Genomic DNA, 23,582 nt, shown 5'->3' on the forward strand with positions numbered 1-23,582 from the left:
ACGCTGCATACTGTATTGAATCAATCCTTGTGGAACACTTTTCGATTCAATAAATCTAACTGAAATCTGAGAACATGCGTTTGTCGTAATTATAACAAATGAATAAAAATATTCTTTTTTGGAATTCTCATGGTTCAAAAAATTCACAAAAGTTGTTGTGGGCCTTATACTGTGATTAAAGTAATTCACGGCCAAGGACAAATTAGAAAAATAAAAGAACGGGATAAAAACACTTAAAAATGTGAAGATAATATTTAGATCTAATCGTTTTTAAGGGTCGCTGGACACTTGGGTTGTTGAGGCTCGGTTCGCCGGTCTCGGAAACAGTTGTGAAAATCTTTACTCTTCACGTTGTCGGTACATGTGTTGCACATATGTTGTAGTTGTAGACTGGACTGAACTCAATTAAATTATTCTCCCTGAAATGCCGATTTTTATGGGCATTCAGGACGTTTTCCATTCGACCGTTAGCAAAACCTTTCTACAGATCCCTTAGGGGTGTGGCTTTGATCATTCCAAGTTTTTACACCGATTTCATCTGTTTTTAGTATTTTGGTTCGAAATTTAACTTACCTCCAAAGTGTTCAAGACATAATTGGAAACGTTGAAATGGTAAATCCTACCCCACCCGCCGTATTCTCCAGACGTTGCTCCCTCAGACCATCACTCGTTTCGATCAATGACACACGGCCTTGCTGACCAGAACTCCCGGTTTTATGAAGAATTAAAAAATTGGATCGAGTCGTGGATGGCTTCAAAAGATGAACAGTTTTTTCAACGCGGGATTCGTACGCTGCCCGAAAGATGGGAGAAAGAAGTGGCCAGCGATGGACAATACTTTGAATCATAAATGTTCAACCAGTTTTTTATAATAAAGCCTCGAATTTCGGAAAAAAACGGCACCTCATCATAACGTAACCTTCAAGAAGGAACCATAGAAGCTATTGCTGTCAACGTTACCAAACTGATACCTATCAGTAGCGGAGCTACTTATGCTACCGATCTTTCTGCTGAACGCGTCCATTGTGTCTTCAGAATCATAGAAAATTCGAAAAGAATATCGAAAAAAACTAAAATTTCAGTAGGGGAAAAAAGGGGGAATAATTCTCACTTGGTAATGGCTCTCGCCTCTGAAACTTGGTGTAAAATGGTACATACATAGAAAAATGCTTCATCCCCTATAGTGCTAAGGGCCGTGGAGTCAATCAGGCAACGACGTGTATGGTTAATTAGTTCGCAGTACATAACAGTAAAATGCATTTCCTTTTATGCGGCACGGTGTTTTGGCGGTAAGTCCAGAATTACTAAACGTTGATATAAATTTTCTGGATACTCTACCATTTCATTTTGTGATTAAATATCGACAATTGTATCTGAGTGTTTTTAAATTTCAGGTTAAATTCAAAACGACTGTTTGACTGAAAGCCATTAAATCTTAGCGACTTTATAGACATACCAGAAATCGCCAAAAGACAATAGCCGAAGAAGCTTGAAACTACTGAAATAACTACATACATGTATGATGTTGCAGATATTCTCAATAAAGCTTATGCACAAGTCGCCAATATAATCAAAGGAAGCTGGATTTCGAGCTACGAGAATATACTCTTTAAACCTAAATATTTTCACTGATCAAGACTTTCTGCAGAAAGTCATCATTGATAGCAACTTTTGGCAAGTCCATCAAATGATAAATGTTACTTCGAATATAATTTGCAGCTTCTGATGATAACAAAGAAGAATAATTAATAATAGTTATGACGTCAACTATTGCACAATCTTTTTAACCATCCCAAATAAAGAGGAAACAACAAGGTACTGTATTAACTCTGAATCCTATGAAAAGTATTTTACTAGAAAATAAAAAAAAATAAACCACATATAATGGAGAAAAAATATTAATGAAAAAAAGAAAATTTAAAACTCGGAAAGTGGAGATGAAAAATTCAAAACCTTTGCAACGATGAGAGTGATGACGAAATTAATGTGGATGATGAAAATGATAAATAATAATACCAAATAATGCGTTTCATTATTTGTGACGAATTTGGGAAAAATTATTAATATCTGCGGACAGTAGTCCCACGCTAGGTATACCGGGTGGTTCAAAAGTCTGAAAACGGTGACCCAAAATGGCCTTATACGAAAAATCCGGGAGCGTTTATTCAAATCAGGATGCAAAAATTCATATTCTGATAGTGAGGTCTTAGTAATTTTTCTCATTGAATCGAATAAGCCCATCAAATTTGGATGCAAAAAGGTCTTATACGAGATAAGAGGCCCAATTTTGAAATTTCAAATGCAAACCAATCTTTTTTATAGCAGATTCCAAAGTTGGACCTCTTATTTCGTATAAGGCCCTTTTGCTTGCACCCAAAATCTGATCATCTCGAATATGCAAGACTATAAATATAATCAGTTTAATAAGCAAACTCTGAATATCAAATGAAAAATGTATTTAATTACAAATTATTTACAACAGTTGGCCACAAAATATAATTAAAATAAATCGTTACTCTAAGAGATTTTGTATTTGATAAGCTAACATTTTAATGTCTTGGGCATTTTTGGGGGTCGGTTTCTCTTTAGATAAAATTTTGTTCAAACATTTAATTTCACTCTTAATTCTTTGTAATACATCACTAATACTATCGCTTTCTTCTTCAGCATCTTCATTTAATTTAACTCTCTTCCACTGAGGTCCGTTGCTTCTGATAGTAAAGCCTTTTTTTGATTCTGCAGATGGTCTATTGATCAATTTCATGGTTTCATTTTCTGTTTCAAATGAACATTCTCTTGAAAAATAGTTTTTATTCGATGAATCAAATGAATTTTCTCTAGACGCAAAAGAATTTCTAGCAGAAATAGATTTTCTAGACTCCACTAGACATTTATGTTCCATGCTTTTTAAATCTGGAACATTAAAATGTTCATTTGAATGCATTTTATTACCATTAGTTCTCAGGTATTGTTCCAAATTCAGATCGGGTAACATTCTTGAAACATTATTCACAATTATAAAGTGATTGTTATATGCGAATTGTTGAAATATTTTCAAACTAACTTCCTTTATCATTTCATCATTTTCCCTAAGTAATAACTCGAAAAGATCGGAGATGACAAAGTTCAATTTATTCTGTTCCATATTATGCTCTGCTTGTTTGGTGGACATCGCGCTAAGCATCAAACATAATTTGACTTTGAATAAATTATTGGTTGCAAGCATTTCCATTCTCTTGAGTATCTGTAAATAAAATGCATCATATTAACTTGGAAATAACTGTCTGATCAGTAAGCTGGATTTATTAATTCGAAATATTTCATAAGAATTATACAGTTTTTGGATAAACTGAGAAAAAAAATTCATAACTTCATTATTGAATGTTTTCAAGCAAAACGCGCAGAGAGATCGATTTTAGTTTTTAATTAACCACCTTATGACATACGAATTTACTAAGATTCATTCATTCATTTTTTACAAAGTGACGTCATATATTATATTTTTTATGACCACCACAATTTTTTTTCTTATTTATTAGGTACCTATCTAATAGATGATCTGATAGATACCGTAGATAACAATTTTTTAATAACACATTTACTGTGAGAGTAAAAAATTCAACTTACATGGAAAAAATCTTTATTCAACCCAGAAAACAAACAAAATTTAGCGCAAATGTTCAAATTGTGTTCCGTTTATCATTTGTCACTGACCAATACGAGTGTAAACACTTTGTACATTTCGCTCAATGACTTCAGGAGTGATCCACTTCAACGCGAATTCTTTGCCGTAACTCTTCAAAATTAGGTGGCCCATTAAAATAAAACTTTGATTTTAAATGACCCGACAAAAAAATCTAAGGTCGTCAAGTCTGGGGAAGGCGGTGGTCACTCGATAGGACCACGACGTCCTATCTACCTTCCAGAAATTATGTTCACTTTTAACTAACACAGTAAAATGTTTTTTTTTTCAAAACATTGTAATCAACGGTACAAATTTTTTTACACCATCAATTAGGTAAGTTGTCTAATCAGAAAAAATTGGGGTAGTGATAAAAAAAAAATTATTACTTGACTGCAAAAACATTCAATAACGGAGTTTTGTTCCTTACAATCCTTACTTTATCCACACACTGTAGAATAACTAGTGAACAAAATTAGCAACTTCTTATTTTGAATCACTTAAGAGAGCATTCTTGTTGTGGAATTGTTATTTCAATTGAATAAGTCAACTTAAGCTCCGTATTCATAGGAATACGATGGTAATTCAAAAATTTTGTTGAGTTTTCGCAAAAATTCAAATCTGATCAACGGTAATGCAACATTTCGCATTTCCGTTGATCAGAATCCATGGTCATTTCAACGCAATTGATCTCGTAATGGAACATGTAATGCTCGATTAATATTCTTTATTTACTGTATCACATTCCAAGGCACAACACCGTGATAATAGAAAATAAATGACAATATCAACTCCACTTTTGATTGACTTGGGCTTGTTTTTTTTTGTTTCGGTTCTTTTGGAAGGGGTTTCAAATAAGAAATTTCATTTCGATATCAATAAAAAACAATATGTTTCAATAAAAATCAATGGATGTTTATTTTATTGTAAAGAGGAAGGTATGTCTTTAACGATGAAAACGGATATCAGCCAAATGATCGCTACAGCTACGGTTGCAGCACCATATCCTTTTTATGAAATTTTTTGTGACCAATTCGAGAGAGGCTGTATTTCCTCGATAATTTCACGAATTCCATATTTAGAGTCTTGAATCGATTGTGGAGCATTAGTATGGGCCTTATTTTTCACGTGGCACCAACGAAAAATGTCTGAAGGTATTAAATCACAAGATCTCGGTGACCAATTGTAATCATCTCTTCAAGAAATAACATGGCCAGGAAAATTGTTTGCGATTGTTTCGTTTTTTGTGTGGCACGTAGCGCCATCTTGTTGAATGCCTAATTCCCAAGATTGACGAGGAATCTAAAATGAAAAATCGAAAATCGCCGGGTACAGACGATCTCCCTAATGAAATACTTAAATATGGAGGCTCAGCAATCGATAAAGAACAGATGAAGCTAATCTGTACGAGAGAATAGAGGTTACTGGATGATTACTTGAAGAATGGAGAACTAGCATAACGATTACTGTATACAAAAAGGGGCCAAAATCGAATCCGAAGAACTACAGAGGAATAACGTTACTTAGCAGTGTACTAAAATGGACTAGTTTAGTGATGTTGATAATACTATATTTGACACGATAGAATTAAAATATAGAGCAAAACTGATACATCAGTGAAAAAATTTTGAAAATCCATCAATAAATGACTGAGAAATAGATTATTTAAATTTACGTATTTTAGCGCGGATTGCTTTGGTCTCCGACACGTCTGTTACGTCACGGCACTGGCCTGTGATCGCTACACCATAAATTACTTAGCCGCGCCAAGGCTCTCGCGCTGTTTGTAGTTGTACAGTGTAGTTTTAACTCGAGTTTTGTTTTTATGTCACCATAATGGAAGAAGGCTTCGTGAAAGGACAAAGTGACAATTTGCCTAAAATAGATATATTCGCAGTGATGGAGTTTTTTTCTTCAAATCCATCTTATGTCAGTGCTGAAATAAAAGGAGTTAAACTTTTCAAGTAAGTATCTACTTTTGAGTTTGCTTCATCATAGTTCAACTTATAACGATGATTCATTAAAAAAACGTTTCATAAACAGTTTGTAGTTGAGTACTGGTTGTTGAAGTCTATCAATGGCAAAACATATTTATGTGAGGAGTAAAAAGTAAAAAGAGAAAAAAGTAATTTATATGTATGTATATAGTAAGTTATTTCAGCCATCGTGTAACGAACAAAACACGACACGAACGGCACAAGTGATTGTACACCAATGAATTCGTAAGCACTCTGCGAATACCAGTCGTCTAGTGTGTGACGTCACGGCACTTACACGTTCTATGAAATTATTCTTCCAAGCGCAACTTCAAAATCCCATAACTTTTTCATTTCTAGAGATATTTCAATGATTCTTCCACATTTTTGTTTCATTTTACTTAAATTTTTAGAATTAATCCTTAACAAAAAAATGAAATTTAGTTTAACTAGTTAACTAAAATACTTGCTAAGGTAGGAATCTCGGAAGAGCAGCAAGGTTTCCGTCAGAATAGATCTACAATAGATGTAATATTCAACCTGCGCCAGCTAATAGAGAAATCCATAGAGTTTAATAAGCCAATGTACATGCTTTATAGACCTGAAGCAGGCATTTGATAGAGTCAGACTGAAGGATGTTATCGAACGATTGAAACAAAAAGGGGTAAATAAGACTCATATCAAACCTAGTTCGGCAACTCATCACCAAAAGCAAAACAAGAATAAGAACAGAATGTGGCCTTTCCAGAGAACTTAAAGTGGCATTCGGCATCAGACAAGAAAATAGTCTTAGCCCGTGCCTTTTCAATATAATAGTGGACCAGATAATCGAAAGTGTAAATGAAGTTAAAGCCGGTTTTAGAATGAACAATCGTTGCCTGAGCATACTCTGCTATGCGGATGACGTACTCCCGATGGCTGAAAATGAAGACGACCTACAGCGCCTCCTACACAAATTCAACTTGGAAACACAGAAACTTAATATGGAAATCTCGTGCGAAAAGACTCAATCTTTGGTAGTATCCAAAGAGCCGATAAGATGCAAGCTGCCAGTTAGTGAACACATTGTACATCAGGTAATGAATATGAGCTATTTGAAGTGGAAATATCAAGCGGGAGATGTTTGGCCAATGAAGTGGATAGTCAGGTGAAAAAAGCCGCAAGAATATCAGGCAGTTTGCGTGATGTAATATGGAAAAATAAGTATATTTCCACTGAAAGTAAGACACGAATATACAAGACCAGCATAAGACCCATACTCACTTACGAGGCTGAAACGAGACCGGAGACAACAGAAACCAAGAGAAAAATGAGAACGACTGAAATTAAAGTGTTGCAAACAATAAGAGGGATAACGCTGAGAGGCAGAATACACAATACGGATACTCTGCGAGAGTTGGGAGTACAGGATGTTGTCAGATGGGTGAGAGAAAAGCACCGCTTCTGGATAGATCACGTAGATCGGATGTGTCCAGATCGAATTGCAAAGTGGGCCATAACACAAAAACCAGGAACTAGACGACCAGTTGGAAGGCCCCCAAAACGTTGGTACGATAGCTTGACGTCAACATCGCAAAAGGCCAGGACTCCGTCCTGTCAATCCTGGAATTAGGAATCGATAAACCTAGGTTTTAGTCAACACTACGGGCTACAGCAGCCATATTCTAAGTTGTTCTTGAACGACGTATACGGATTCGATTCTTCACATCACTAACTAGTTCCAAATGCTCAAATTTGTTCACCAGTTTCACTATTGTCGGTAGAGAAGGTGCTTCACAAAGATCCAAAAGTGCTTTAGTGTTGCGACAAAAGTGACTCCAAAATTTTTACCATTTCCGCAGGGAAAATTGAAAATTAACAAAATGTTAATTTTCAATGCGTTGTTGTAGCGTGTATGGTTCAATTTTTAGTGTAGTTTATACTTCAAATGTCAAAAATGACAACTTCAAAAGTGTCAGCTGCCCATGTGGCAGGCTATTCAAGATGAAGTATCTTGTTGGAAAACCCTTTCCGAGATATCACCACAGACTAACCAGACAATTCACTCTGCCGTTTTTAGGCACGGCGTTTCGTTGACCTTGAATTTCACTATGAACTACTGTAGTAAAAAATGACAAAGATAACCGAACTTCCCACTCTTTCTAAAAGGTTCAAAACGCATGTGATTTGTCAGATTAACCCATTCAAATTTTTGAATTCACCCGACTGCTTATATTCAACTCCTATTCTCTTTGAATATTGAATACCAAGCTAAATTTATCACACCTCAAGAATTAAAAATTACACTACACTTCTAACAATACACTAAAATAACTTAGTGTGAAAGTATGTATCAAAAATGAAATTCCTTGGAATACTAGCATGATTCTAAAAAAAAACGTCTATTGGTTGCTTCTTAGAATCTCATTAATGTTCTAAGGGTTGCTTGGTATCTCTGAGATTCAAAAAATCTTTTTCGTCTTACTGACGAATGACTCCTCTGTTTACGGCAGACTATGATTGCAAGGAGAGCTCGAGCAGCGATCCTACATTGAGAGAAATATTTGAATGTAGAATTATTTGCGATTAATATTTTAAATCAAGCAAGAACAAAATAAAATTTATTTTCTTAGAACCGTCATTTTCAATAACATAACCTAAGCGAACGCAAAATCCACGATTCAAATTGAACTATCGCTGCGATTAGTCGAAAGAATCAATCTAGCTCTCTGATTGGTCACCCCGAATCACCCCGAACTCATTCATAAATACGAGTAGAGCGAATTCGAGGTCAACGAAACGGCGGTGACGATTTCCTTTGTAAATGCATAGAGTGAAACATCTGTAGTAATCTGTGATATCACCCTCAAAAGGTGATGACTAAAATTCAGTTTTAATTTTTTTTTCTAAAATTCCTGTGAAACATTCACTGGTATGAGTTGACCAGTATTTTTCAGAGGACTTTGACATCGAAAAGAAGTACCAAAAATAACAACAAGAGGCCATGTCACCATGTTTACTGATGATATAACAGTTGTGGTCTAGGCAGCATCACCTGAGGAGCTGGAACTCAACCAGAGAGATTTAATGGGTGACTTCAATGCATGGTACAACGTTAATAATATCATATTGAAGTTGAACTTGAATTTTGAAACTATGTGGCTCTATTAATGAATTCATATTGCACTTGAAATGAAGTTCTTCGGAATCAAGATCAATGAATTTCTAAACTGGGAGCACAACGACGATGTGTGCAAAAAAATAAATTCTGGCTTATGCGAGATTTAAAATATTCAATCGACTTGTTGTCCTTGATGTTAGGAAGTTCAGAATGGCTTCGTTAAATGTTATCATTCTGTAAAAGAATTTATTTGTGATCGATTTTTATTTTATTTCATGTAACACTGGCATGTTCTTGTAAACTGCTCAAGTGCAAATATAAAAAAAAATTCTCGTAAAAATATGTTTTTAATCGACCTAGAAGTGGAATAAATATTATTGAGGGAGCTGCCACCCTGCTCAGAAAAACGATCGTACACCAACGACTTAACAATCACAAGATATGATAAATATCCAGCTGTGGTGTGGGCAACCAGTATAAAGGTAAAAGCAAAATTCTGGATGAGGTTAAATTATTGAAATTAAATTATTCATAATCAAAAAAAGAGCGTATCTGACTATAATCCGGTTATTACATGTACACATATAAAGGTAAACCGCTAGAAAATCAAAACCAATGATAAATAATTCCCAGATATAAGAATGCAAGTTTTCTTCATTGCATCCTGTAATGTGCATAGATAACTATCATATTGTTTCAAAAAAGATATGTAGTGTCAAGGACTTGAATATTATAAGGAAAAAACAAGTTTTATTTTCGTTTTATCGCTGTAATGAAGATTGGATATCTTTGTTAAGTAATAATTTACCCTTAAAGGTGCGAATGATATTGATATAGACTCGGAGCACATAAGATGCAAAATAATCGATATAGTTTTCGATCCAGATAGGCAGAAATATGTTGGCGAGTACCCGATAGCTAACGGTGCAACGATGCAAACTTGCATCATTCCAATACAATTTAAGGAAAGTATTGTAAGATCATTAGGTACACGAGGAAAGTAAGGAATATATGTACAGGGTGAGCAAATAAGCGAGGTAAGCGGCTATATCTCAGGATCCACTTATCGTAGAGACTTGCGGTAAAAAATTTTACCACTAAAGTGTACAAGAGAACACACTGGAAATTATTTTGAAGTTCATATCTCTACCGCTAGGGGGCGTAATTGCTACCGTCGAGTAGAAATATGAATTTAACTCGAAAATGTTTGATATGAAGTTGAAGAAAAAATATCATCACTGTAATCCTTGAAAAATTCTCTATCTTTTTGAATTGTCACTTTCGATTTTACAACATCAAATAAGGGTACGTGAAAGGGAGAAATCTGACTGATTGAAACGCCTGTAACTTCAGTTTGGCTCAACATTTTTGAGCAAATTAGATCTAGTCTGAAAGATAATATCTTGTTGATTGAGGACAAAATATAGTCATGATAAATTTGTTTTTGCTGCTTTCGATAGGGGGCGCTAAGTAAGAAGTTCATTGTTTTGTTCATTTTACTGCGAAATTTCAAATGTAATGATAGAATTTTTTTAACAGAAACAGAAGTTCCATCAAATTTGCATGAAAAAACCTGAAGGTCGCAAAGCGATAATTACAGGTGTTCTGAAGTTATGGCCGAAAGAAGATATTCTTCAACTGATGCACTGCGAAAAACCAAATTGTGTCTTTAAGTTTTAACAGAAACCGAAATCCCATCAAATTTGTAGGAAAAAACCAAAAGGTCGCAAAGCGATAGCTTCAGGCGTTCTGGAGTTATTGCCGAAAGAAGACACAACTTGGTTTTTCAGTGCATCAGTTGAAGAATATCTTTTTTCGTCCATAACTCCAGAACGACTGAAGCTATCGCTTTGCGACCTTTTGGTTTTTTCATACAAATTTGATGGGATTTCTGTTTCTGTCAGAACTTAAAACAAAATTTGATTTTTTGCAGTGCATCAGTTGAAGAATATCTTCTTTCGGCCATAACTTCAGAACGCATGAAATTATCGCTTTGCGACCTTCAGGTGTTTTCATGCAAATTTGATGGAATTTCTGTTTCTGTTAAGAAAATCCTATCATTACATTTGAAATTTCGCAGTAAAATGAACAAAACAATGAACTTCTTACTTAGCGCCCCCTATCGAAAGCAGCAAAAACAAATTTATCATGACTATATTTTGTCCTCAATCAACAAGATATTATCTTTCAGACTAGATCTAATTTGCTCAAAAATGTTGAGCCAAACTGAAGTTACAGGCGTTTCAATCAGTCAGATTTCTCCCTTTCACCTACCCTTATTTGATGTTGTAATATCGAAAGTGACAATTCAAAAAGATAGAGAATTTTTCAAGGATTACAGTGATGATATTTTTTCTTCAACTTCATATCAAACATTTGGAGTAAAATTCATTTTTCTACTCGACGGTAGCTATTACGCCCCTTAGCGGTAGAGGTATGAACTTCAAAACAATTTACAGTATGTTCTCTTGTACACTTTAGTGGTAAAATTTTTTACCGCAAGTCTCTACGATGAGTGGATCCTGAGATATAGCCCCTTACCTCGCTTATTTGCACACCCTGTACAATTATCGTCCTATATAATCATTCATTGGCATAGGAAAAATCTAGAGACTAAGATGGAAAAATTATATGATTATGGGTTAAGAGGAAATATTTATAAACTTTTGGAGAATTAGCTGACGGAACGATAACAGAGAGTATGTGTTAATGGAGAATTGAGCGATCCCATGTATGCCACATACGGAGTACCACAAGGAACAGTGTTAGGCACCATTCTGTTCACTCTATATATTGATAGTTTGTTAGCTCTCAAAACCAAGGGAAAAATTATTAGCTTTGCAGACGACACTGCAATATTTTACGAGGGGGAAACGTGGCAATCGCTGAAGTGTGAAGCAGAAAACGATTTCAAAGCTATAGAAAAATGGCTCAGGCACAATAAACTCACACTCAACTTGGAGAAAACTAAATACCTGCCATTCTCGTCATATGCTAGTGGATTACCAGATATGGGATCGCTTATTTTGGGCGAGAATTCATATATTCCTGAATGAGTCGGTGAGGTACCTTGGAATTGATATTGACCGACATCTTAAATGGGATCTTCAAATTGGGAATATTGTGAAAAATCTAAGAAGTATGCTATTAAGGTTCAAACGCCTCAGAGACTATCTCGACCTAAAACATCTGAGAATACTATATTATGCACTTGTTCAATCACAATTGGCATACGGGATAGTTGGCTGGGGGTGGTGTATGTGACAAACACCTAGAAAACCTGAATGTTGTCCATAGATGGATTTTGAGGATAATGTTCAGGAGGCCTCTGACATACTCGAATGATATTCTTTATACAGAATCTGGTTTTTTTGATCTGAGACAACTTTTTTGCATGTGTATGCTAATGAGAATTAAAGAGAGAAAGATCACCACCGAGCCGATTTCTGAAAACTTCCAACACAGCCATTCTCGATAATTTCAACAAAAAGCATTTGGATTCTGGATATAAAGAAGGTCTCGATACTACGCCACACAAGAAGTTATTGAATAAACTCGAACACATTGGATAGAGAGGAAGTCTGCTGAAATTGTTTAGAAAATATTTCAAAGGTAATAATATTATAAACATGTGAGAATTATATATATTCGAAATTTTAGAGAACATTCACAAAATAATAAAGAATAAACTCTCAAAAATTGTTATTTCAATTGTTAATATTGACACATATACTGTGATGTTGATTTGTATACCTATTTTACAGAACAGTGAAATAGAAGAATGGAGATCTAATCTATCTGTTGTAATTGCTATCATGCTATCTCTTTAAATCCATACTAGAGAAACAGTTTTTTAGGTAATCTGGTTTCCTTAAGTCCAAAATGTTTGTGAAATATACAAGTTTCAAATTTGTAAATTCAGTAAGTTTTTATCAATAAGATAATGAGGAAAAATAGTATTGAAAAATACAAAAATTTCGAAACGTACGTCTTTATGTTAATTTAGTTATTCAATTTATTAACCATTTACTCCATTTGTACGGTTTTGGATGATTTTTAATTGTTTTGACTGGTTTTTGAGTTTTTTAATACTTTGTCAATTTGGGATTGCATTTTCAGACAAAAAATATACATATATCAAATAGTGATGGCTTTGGCGCAATGATGTTAGAGTTTTGATATTTCAATTTTTCAAATTAACAATATAGTATAACCATAAAAAATTCAAGCAGAAAATACAAAAAAAATTACTCAATATTATTTATTGTGCTACAATTCATTCAATTTGGTACTACATCATTGAAGATTTTCCATTCTAGTTTCTTCTTTTTGTTACATGTATATTTTCTCTGGATAAAACCATGATTATAGATATGTACATGCATATATGAGGAATCCTGTAAGTGTCACGGTGCTCCATATCTCTAGATGAGGAAGAGATAGAAATCTAACTTTTTGTAGATTAACTTTATTACTTGAGCACTACGTAATAGTTTTCCAGATATTTATCATAAAAGGTTTTTTTTCAATAATCACTAGAAATATTTGATATTACAAAGTTATAGTGAGAGTCCTTATTTCTGATCAAATATTATACATGAATTACTCTCTCGAATAGTATATCTGAAATAGAACAGTGATATATAGGGTATAAAAAATAGCTGGCCAAATTTTGTAAATGAAAATTTGCGAATTTTTTTCATTTCAAATTAAACATCCTGTATATTATCGATACCCCAACTAGAGATATAAGCACCGAGCCACTATTGCAGACCCTATATATATTTATATTTACATATTGAGACAATTATCGACAGTTATTGCATATTTTACCAAAAATCCAGAGATACTGTATATTTTTGCTGTATGTATTTACAATATTTTCCAGTAGTGTGCTCATGAAATTTATTATCAGATGAAGCCATTTCGCATCATTTTTCGAAGGTGTTTCCATCTAAACTCAAATAAAAGTTTGAAAATTCGAAAATTCGTTTTCTTGAATACTACAAAATACTGATCTCAGAAATTTGAGTTGGACAAGGAAATTCAGACACTTTAAAGTAAGGTGTCACTTGACTCTTATTTCCTATTCAAATGCGGTTTTTAGCGCTCTTTCGTAGTATTGTGTTTTTGAGACTCCAAAGTAAGTCAAAATCTGTTTCTCTATGAACACTAATAAATGTATAAAAATAAACCTCGCAAATCATTGTAATATGAGAAATATCGAGGATAGTTTCTTTTCATTGGTACATGACAATATAAATTGACAAAAAATTACTTTTTCTGCTCTTTCAAATTCCATATTTTGACAATTTTCATACATATTTCAAGAATTTTTGCTCCATATTTTGATACATATTTCAAGTTTTTTTTGTTGCGTGTAATGTGATCTCCAATTATCAGGTTCAGTGTATAACCTTTCTAAATATCACATACAAGCTCAACTCAGGTGTCATTTTGGAAATGTGTGTTTATTTTATTATTTGTGAATATTAAATGCAGCAACAATAAAAATAAAATAAAATTACTCACAGAAACAACTTGATCAGTTGAAAAGTAGTTCATCAACTTCACTGTAACTTCACTCAAACAAGAAATGAAATATTTCAAAAATAGATTATTACTAGGGACCTCTTCAAAATTTAATTCCCATAATGTCAGGACAATATTACACAATGTCTTGCCATTTATTTCTAAACTTGACTTGGATGCTCCTGCAAACATTTTCAGTGCTTCAACCTGTAATAAATTTAAAATATAACAGACTCGATTGTCATAAAATATTATTCATGATTATCATACCGATTCAATGATTTCCTGAGCAGAAGCGGAATTTCTCACATCTTTCAAGTTTAAAGAGAGAAATTCCAACAAAGGATTCAATAACAGAGTCTCATTTTCTGTATTATAACTTGGTCCTATAATTCTCCATAAACATTTGTATTCCAATGGTGGATAGAGATTCAGAAAATATACTCTTTCCTCTTCATCAAGTGAATTGAATAACTTATGCATGAATTTCTTTAGAAATATGATTTTTAATGAAGTGAATGATAATTCAATTTGACTATTATTGATTACTTGCAATAATTCGGTAATAACATTCTTCCTCGACTCAGAAGACAATTTGCTGCAAAAAAAACAACTTCAATCATTATCAAACATGACATTCATCTTCTTTGAAATACAATTGAACAAATTCACAAACGGATTGCCCTCACTGTATATCTGGATCGAGAAAAATATTTTATTTTCAATAGTGAATTTCCAAATAAAATAAAAAGTCATTGTAATCACTCCAACAATTAGAATAAGGTTTCATGCTATTTTGGGTAATCTTTGAAGAATTAATAATAATGTTTATTTCCAAAGACAAAGGTACAACAAACCATGCACAACAGGTGCAATAATAAGTAGAATACCACAACAATATCACAAAAATAACAATATTAATAACAACGTAGATTCTGCATAAAGTACAATCTATATGTAAATATATATACACAATATAGCAATAACATTATCATGAATTCCACAAATAAATCATTTTTGAAATAAACAAATGACCCACTAAGGCTAAAAAGCCAGCGCGTGGTTGTAAAGTGTTTTTTTTACATAATAAAATTTAACAAATATTTCAACAATGTATACTGCTTAAATGAGACAATAGGATGACAATGATACTAATACTCTGTGAACAACTTATTAAAATTTTGGGATAATGTCATTAGTGTGCTGTTTTCAGTGATAAGCACTATATGGAACTTTATTCGTGTCTATGAGACTATGTATTATTTCTCTATCTGTTTCATGAAGGTACTGTTTTGTATGTTTTCTGAATGATATTACTGATGTTGAGTCCTTGATTTTCCTAGGGATGTTGTTGAATATTCGTGTGCTAAGATAAGTATATCCTCTCTGCCCAATAGTTTTGGATGAATATTCCGTGCGCACCATGTTTTCTTTTTTTGCCCTGGTACTGTAGTTGTGGTCAATATTCTTTAGGCTACTTTTGTTTTTGAATTGATCTATCGCTACACGTAGGAAGTAGATTTGTCTGAGGTCCAATATTTTACTCTCAGAATAAAGCAAGGTCGATGAATACGTTCGAGATTTATTGAAACAAATTTTCAGGAATTTTTTCTGTAAAATATCCAGATGAGATAAGTAACTGCTGGCAACACCTCCCCAACCTAGGATTCCATACGATAATCTAGACTCGACCAATGCATGGTACAGGATTTTCATTTGGTGAGTATTCAATATATCTTTGAAATATAGAAATTTAAAAATGATGCTTCTCAAAGTACCTACAGTTTTCTTTATGTGGACATCCCATCTAATGTGTCTGTCAATATGAACACCTAGATACTTGACAAACTCTGAGGACTTCAATTGAATAATTTCATCAGCATTTTTTATTTCCAGGTGATTGAAATCGGGGAGATGAGATGAGTAACAAGAAAAAGGCAAAAACGAAGTTTTTTCAAAGTTTAGTGTTAACTTTTTTTGCTTGAAACGATCTATGATTTGACTCATATCACATTCGACTTTCTTTTTCAGGTTTTTCCAGGATGTGTCTTCATAGAATATTGCCGTGTCATCCGCAAAACTAATGATTTCTCCATTGGTCTGAGAGGTGAGTATGTTATTCATGTAAATGACAAACAATACCGGTCCCAATACTGTCCCCTGTGGCACCCCATATTGTACTGTTTTTTCTTCACTAAGGACATCTTCGATTGCTACATGTTGCTTTCTGTTACCCAGGTAGTTTTCAAATAATTTAAGTACGTTTCCCCTGAATCCTATATCCCGCAAATCCCTCAAAAGCTGTATATGGTCAACAGTGTCGAAGGCCTTTGCGAGATCCAAAAAAACAGCCAGAGAATGTTTCTTCCTATCCAGGCTATTATATATTTTGGATGTCAGTGAACAAATCGCGTCATTGGTGGATTTTCCTTCAATGAATCCAAACTGTTTTTCAGATAGAAGTTTATTTTTATCGATGTAACTGACTATTCTGGCCTTTAAAAGTTTTTCAAATACTTTTGCAATGTTACTGATTAGAGTAATGGGTCGGTAGTTGAGGATTTCGTCATTTTTTCCACTCTTGAATAGTGGCTTTATTATACCAAGTTTGAGTGTTTCAGGCCACTCTCCACATTCAATTATTTTATTAATCAAAAACGTGAGGGGTTGTGAAATTTCGTTTCTGATTTCTTTTAGTAACTCTGCCCTTATTCCATCAAATCCGGGAGCTTTTTTGTCTTTTAAATTATTTATAGTAGAGATTAATTCATTTTCTGTTACAGGTGAAAGAAATATTGATGATTGTGTCCGAACTCCCTTCAGTGGTGAAATTGCAGGTGCCTTAATTTTATCAGCAAATTTCTTCCCTAGCAATGTAAAATGTTCATTGAATATGTTAGCTATTTCAACTCTATCAGTGATTGTTCTATTTTCGTATTGTATCCGGTTTACAGTATTCTGTTTTTTGGCAGCTGATAATTCCTTCACAGTATTCCAAATTATTTTACTATCACCTTTACTAAGGTCAATTTGTTTTTTATAATATGAGGTTTTAGCATTTTTTATCAATGTATTAACTGTATTTCGGTATCTCAAATATTCTTTTTTTAGGATGTCATCATTTTTGTTCACTTTGTACTGTTGGAAAAGCTCGTTTCTGTGATTTATACTCTTGATTAAACCTTTTGTTATCCAGTTTTTTCTTTTAATTTCGTTATGTTTTATTTTGAATGATTTAGAGCAGTTTTGAGTTGTATTTGTTAAAAGTGATAAGATATAATCTGTCCATGCCTCGACATCCTGTAATGAATAAAACAGGGTCCAATCATGATTTTTCAACTCATTTCTCAATTTATCATATTGGACAATAGTTTTTGTATTAATTGAATTTGCTTGGGTACTCATATGTTTCAGTGGCAACTCCATCAGTGTAGAAGAGTGGTCTGTCACATCTATCTCCAGCACCGCAGACGACACAGCCATCTCGTTTTTTGAGTTTTTATAAAATATATGGTCCAAGCATGTGTTACTCTGTAATCTAGTAGGGCAATTTATCAATGAATGAAAATTTGATTCGTACATTGTATTCAGATAGTCGAAAACAATTTCATCCTCAACCAATATGTTTAAATTTAAGTCACCTGCAATGATATGATGGTTTGCATTATATTTTTGAGCTGTTTTCAAATATTCCCTCAGACCCACAACAAATTGCCTCGAGTCAGAGTTAGGAGACCTGTATACAGCAGTTATACACACATAATCATTATCTACTTTGAATTTTACCTCTATTGCTTTGCATTTATCTATACGAACTATTTCAAAGTTGCATTTTAGGCTTGTCGATGTGTACATCAATACACCATCACATTTGTTTACATCTCCTTCATTGTATGTTACGTTGTACCCCTCTATATGAAATAAATCAACATTGGGAATTTGCCGTGTTTCTGTCAAAATTAATATTGAAAATTCATTAATAGTTTCTGATAAATATGCCTTGAGAGTATCTAAATTTTTAGATATACTTCTTATGTTCTGATGTAAGATTCTGAAATTATGTCCATTATGTGAAATATGTTCATTGTATTCTTCTATCGTTTCAAACCTCAAGGCATTATGATGTTTATACTCGTAATCTCTTATATACTGATTCATTATTAAAAAGTCAACAATATGAAAAGTAATCTTGTTGTTGTAATAAGTTTGTGAAGTTATTTTCTGTTTGTTGAGCGAAGTCGTAGTTTTTCTGTGGATGCTTGTCCTGGAGTCGGATTCGGTTTTAGTGGTTTTTTAGGTAAATTTTGGTTCGTTGATGATTGCACTTTTTCTACTTGCTGATGGATGCCTGTTTTTTTTGTTTGTGTTCTAATTTGTGTCTCCTTCTCGATTTCACTGTCAGATTCCAAATTTCGGGTCCTGGTGTTTGGTGTTGCGGGTGCACTGTGGTTTTGGTTCTCAACAGTTTCTTCCTCTTTCTCCTCTCTCAATGATTCCGCGGTGTAGGCGGTCCCATCCACGAATAATTTGTTTCCTCTTATGTAGCTTGTTATCCCAGCATTTTCCCTAGCATTCTTCAAGTGATATCTCAATAGTTTATTATCTTCCCTCTGTTCAAAAGTCAGATCGTGCGCGATACTTATCCGGGTACCCTTCAGCTTCTTGCAGTTTCTGAAAATTTCTTGCTTCTTTAGGTTGGATACTAAGTCGAGTTTGATCGGGTTGTTTCGTGCATTCCTAATCCAAATGAAATTATTGACGTCCGACTTTGATATAGTAACACCCAGTAATCTATAAATTTCCTCGAAAACAAGTTCCAAGGATATCCCTTCTTCTCCTCTTGGGTTCATTCCAAATATGACAATGCCATTCTCCTTCGATTTTCTCTCCAACTTTTCAACCTTATTTTTCAATCCTTTATTTTCTTTTTCCAAATATCTGATTTTCTCTTTCAATGACTCGATTTTCAATAATACTCTTGCTTCACTGGCTTCTATTACATTCCTCAGTTCTGTTCTGTTATTAACTATCTCGTTCAGAAGTTTATTGAATTGTTCACTTTCATTCATCTTATTACGTTCTTTTTAGTGGAGGTGTATGGTCACCTTTAGTTTGTGTGGAGCGTTCCGCAAAAAATGGTCGGAATGCCTCTCAAGGACGAATATGTGAAAGGTTTTCCCAGTTCTTAATTTTCCTTCTAACTTTCGTTTTGAGTGTAGAACACTATGAATTTATTATTCAAATGTCTGCTTGTAGTGTTATTTCATACGTGTTCGACTTTCAGAATTATATGTGAATTGTTACATACCAAAATATAATGATTTCTAAGCACAATGTTCAGATGATGTTCACCTTATTAAGCAGTACACACATTAAGCACTAATATAAATAATTTCCACTTCTATAAATATTAAAGAAACACTTTCAACTGGAAAAAATGGCTAAACATGCATATTAAAGACCTACCTTATTATTTGAACCCAAGTGGTCGAAGCCAAAATATGGCATCCAATATTATTTCCAAGTATATTTGAGAAAATCACAGATTCAAAATCTTCATTATAAAAGCTGTTATGAGCTTCAATGGATTTACTGAAATGGGAAGACAATTTTTCAATAATTGTTGCAAGATGTTTCATCACATCTTCAGAATAAGGTTCTGGAAACCCTAAAAGAGCAATTAAAAAATGAACTATCAAACTAGTTTACCTTACTTGCAATAAAAGTTAATCTTACTAAGAACTAATGAAGTTTTCATTATAATAATTATAATTATTCACAATTATATAACGTATACTAATGAAAAAATTTAAACAGAATACATATTACACTGAATAGAAATAACTGCGATTTTGTCACTGATAGAATTGAATAGGTAATAAGAAATAAAATTTCATGTTGAGTTCTCTTTCAACTAATATTTCTATTTGTTTTATTTTTCATCAATTGAAAAATATATCTGAAACTAATAACTATTTTCTCAAATAATGGTGAATTAAAAATACATAATCATGGAACAGGTTTCATTTTTAACTTCAAACAATCCAACTTACATATTGAGAAATTGATGAATATGAGATTCACAATAGAAGCGAAGAAACTATAATCCAAATCATCTGGAATTTGACGATTAATAAATTCTAGAATTTTCATGTTAAATTCCAAACAACCAATCAAATCGCTTTTTGATGAACTGAGTTTTGATAACATCTAAAAAACAATCAATATAAAAATGCAAATAGTTACATTCAAAAAAATACACTAAGCAATAATTCACACTCTTCATCTTAATATTGTTATTCAGTAGTTCCACAGGATAGTTATGTTTTTCAATCAAAAAAGATGAAGGTATGTTCAGTAGAGATGCTTGGGATATGATTTTGTAAAAAAAATCCAACAATTTTCGAGAAAGTTAATTTACATTTCATTAATATTTATTCTAATAATGAAAAGAAGAATATTGTAAAAAAAAGATGGCTTTTGGATGCTCGTCATTCATGCGCCTGAGGAGATCACTGAAATGTATTTATTCTCAGTTAATTTATCTTAATGAAGAAACCTAAAATTTTTAGTGGTTATTTTACAAATACAAATTCAATTTCAACTTCAGTGTAGTCTGTTTTTACAGATATATTTGGTTTTTTTTTTTTGCTTACAGTAATTGTGATAAAGCAATCTATTCCAGGGAAGGAAAGCTCAAAAATTTATTTCAACAAAAAGCTCTAGACTTTAGTTTGAAATTTATAAAGTTCAAAATAAAATTCGCACTCATCACGCAATATTGTTCTAATTTTTTGGAATAAATCATTGCAACATATAAACAATTGTTAGATACCTATTACCAAAAAACAAGATTTCTTACTTTCTCCAAAATATCTCTCTGTAATAACTTTTCTTCTACAAAAGATGTTGAAACATCTAATAGGCAAGTTTGAATGGCATTTTTCACATTGACTGTCAATTTATATGTATCTGAAATCTCTGGAGAAAAATTATAAATACTACAAACTAAGTTATGTATACACTCTAAATGATCATTATTTAGGAATTGCCAAAAATTGTTGATGATTTTCAGAGCAACTTTTAAAAGAAATCCAGATAATTTTAAGTACTGAAGAAGCTGTTTATCATCATTACTTTCCTAAAAAATAAAAGAAAATTATATGAATTTGTAAACTTTTGTAATTTATAGAATCTTCATTTAAAACAAACACAAATTATTCAGGCTCACCAGTGCAATATTCATGAAATCGCGTATTTGCAATCCCAGAAGTTCAATTTCCCTAATACAGTAGAATTTTTCAGCAGCTAAAATTTCTTGATGTTTTTCAATCACACAACAATAGCTTTTCCAACTATCGGCTAATGCTTTTATATTTAGTCCAAACAATATTTCAGTTATATTGGATATGGATTGAATTGCTGAAACCACAAATCAATCAATATTATATACATTATGTATATTCATGGGAAGGATAGATTTGAGAACTCACTCATTATACAATCCTGAATAATAAGGAGAAATAAAACTCAATAATAAACTGGCGTGACAAAATATGTTCTATAGTGGACAAGCTATACTAAAATTCTGCATTTGGAAAAAAGTTATCAATTCATTAATTGATAAATGGTTATGATGTTGAATAAATTCAGAGTGAAAGGAGCAAGATGTATTCTGAAGATACTATTCACTTAGCGTTAGTCCCAGATAAAACAACTCAATACTACAAACTAAGTTATGCATACATTCTGAGTGTTACTAAGGGATATCCTTTGGTTTCTGAATATGACAAAATCATTATAGAACCACATAAATATTCTGTATATAAAAGTATAATTACTTCAAACTCAATATTGCCAAAATTTTGGAGAACCCCTTTTTATCCAGGTATGAGGAAATACAACTGAGTAACTGACTCTTATCCTGTAGATTATATACAATGATTTTCAAATTATTGAAGAGTATTAGTTATGGGAATAGTTAAATCAATTGATTTCTAGATTATTTGAAATAGATAATCATTAATGTTCACATGTTCAAATTAAAGGCATTAAAAACATTGATACAAGTATGAATAGAACAATGACATGAAAAATACTTTTACCTACAATCAATCAGAATTTTTGTACTGTTTTCATCCTTAGCATCGATGGCTATAATAGTTATAATATTAAGAAATTTCATATGACATTCTTGATTTTTTTTATATAATAATAAAATTTCTTTACAGTCATTCATTAAATTCTGGTACTTTTTTTGACTGAAAAAAAGGATTTTTATGAAATAATTGAAATTATGTGAATTTTCACATTAATATTCACCTTCTTTTACAATGGTTGTATGTTAGAAATAGGCACTTTGGTATTTCTAAAATCATAGTCTTGAGTAAATTTAAATTGGTAGATTCTAACTGGGAAGCAATACAATTCAGAAGTTCTTCTATGAAATTTGTGAGTGATATTGTTATCTGAAATAAATCAAAAGATCAAAAAAAATTCATAAAATACTCAGTAACTTACTGTCAGATTGCCTAATAATTCTTCGACTTTTTGTATAGAATCCATTTCATCATTACTTCTATAGATCTAGGATCAAATTCATATAAGTTCAATGAAAAACTGATTTCTCAATGAGTTACCTCAAAAAACAAATCCTTTATACAAGGCATCATATAAAACATGAAATCTTTTTCTAATTTTTCTAATGATAACTTCTTGAAGTGAGTTCTAAAATCTTGAAGGGCATTGTATATAATTTTTTTGTCTAAATCACTTGTTGAAGCTCTGTATTCATAAATAAGGAATATTTTCATTTTATCAAAATGAGTGAAATTGAGAATTTATAAAATAAATACATAGTTTGAAAAAGGATATTTTGAAAATTGATTTGGTTTCCTCCATAATTGTTTCAGGGCAATTATCGGTTTCCATCGGATTTTTTTTACGAGAAATGTATCAATTGTTATAAAAATTAAATTCACTTTCTCGATCTTTTAATTCGAATTAGGATGCAGGAAAAATTGAGGTTAACTTTTCAAACTTAGAACACAGAACATCTTAGAACACAGAATATTGAATCAGATATCAGTGTTAACAGATGTAAGGCCTCTTTCACACCATAATATCAATATTTAAAGAGAAAACAATGGTAATATGCAGATCTGTAATTAATAGTTAGTTCTATCATTGTAAAGATATCATTTAATTGTTATTCCATTTATTGTCCCCAACGGATGTCCTGTACTTTTACCAAAGAGTACTCAAGTAGTCACATTATAAAAAAAAATACTAA

At 32.5% G+C, this 23,582-nt stretch overlaps 1 protein-coding gene across 2 annotated transcripts; it reads right to left on the reverse strand.

The window, feature by feature from the left end:
• Positions 1 to 2,441: 2,441 nt before the first annotated feature.
• Positions 2,442 to 23,462, reverse strand: LOC123688186 (uncharacterized protein C1orf112 homolog). 2 transcript variants are annotated; one of them, XM_045627093.1, is made up of 13 exons: positions 23,165 to 23,462; positions 22,930 to 23,076; positions 22,811 to 22,876; positions 22,613 to 22,758; positions 22,400 to 22,551; positions 21,522 to 21,712; positions 21,153 to 21,431; positions 20,344 to 20,500; positions 19,757 to 19,958; positions 14,561 to 14,888; positions 14,291 to 14,497; positions 3,065 to 3,244; positions 2,773 to 2,913 (listed from the first exon to the last, which is right to left on the reverse strand). In XM_045627093.1, the coding sequence occupies exons 1-13, from the start codon at positions 23,219 to 23,221 to the stop codon at positions 2,908 to 2,910; spliced, it is 2,118 nt and encodes a 705-aa protein (XP_045483049.1). In that variant the 5' UTR covers positions 23,222 to 23,462; the 3' UTR covers positions 2,773 to 2,907. The 2 variants fall into 2 exon arrangements, with proteins under 2 accessions (XP_045483048.1, XP_045483049.1); XM_045627092.1 differs by having other exon boundaries at positions 2,442 to 3,244.
• Positions 23,463 to 23,582: the final 120 nt, after the last annotated feature.

This window comes from Harmonia axyridis, chromosome 1 (genome assembly GCF_914767665.1).
Source record: "Harmonia axyridis chromosome 1, icHarAxyr1.1, whole genome shotgun sequence".
Classification (NCBI taxonomy): Eukaryota; Metazoa; Arthropoda; class Insecta; order Coleoptera; family Coccinellidae; genus Harmonia; species Harmonia axyridis.

What these genes read in the sequence shown, in the direction of transcription:
- LOC123688186 (XM_045627092.1), bottom strand. Translation starts at nt 23,221, where the DNA reads ATGGAAACCGATAATTGCCCTGAAACAATTATGGAGGAAACCAAATCA. An exon ending in ATTCATCAATTTCTCAATAT is followed by an intron (nt 19,959 to 20,343) that starts GTAAGTTGGATT and finishes TTGCTCTTTTAG; the next exon opens with GGTTTCCAGAACCTTATTCT. An exon ending in CTCAGGAAATCATTGAATCG is followed by an intron (nt 14,498 to 14,560) that starts GTATGATAATCA and finishes AATTTATTACAG; the next exon opens with GTTGAAGCACTGAAAATGTT.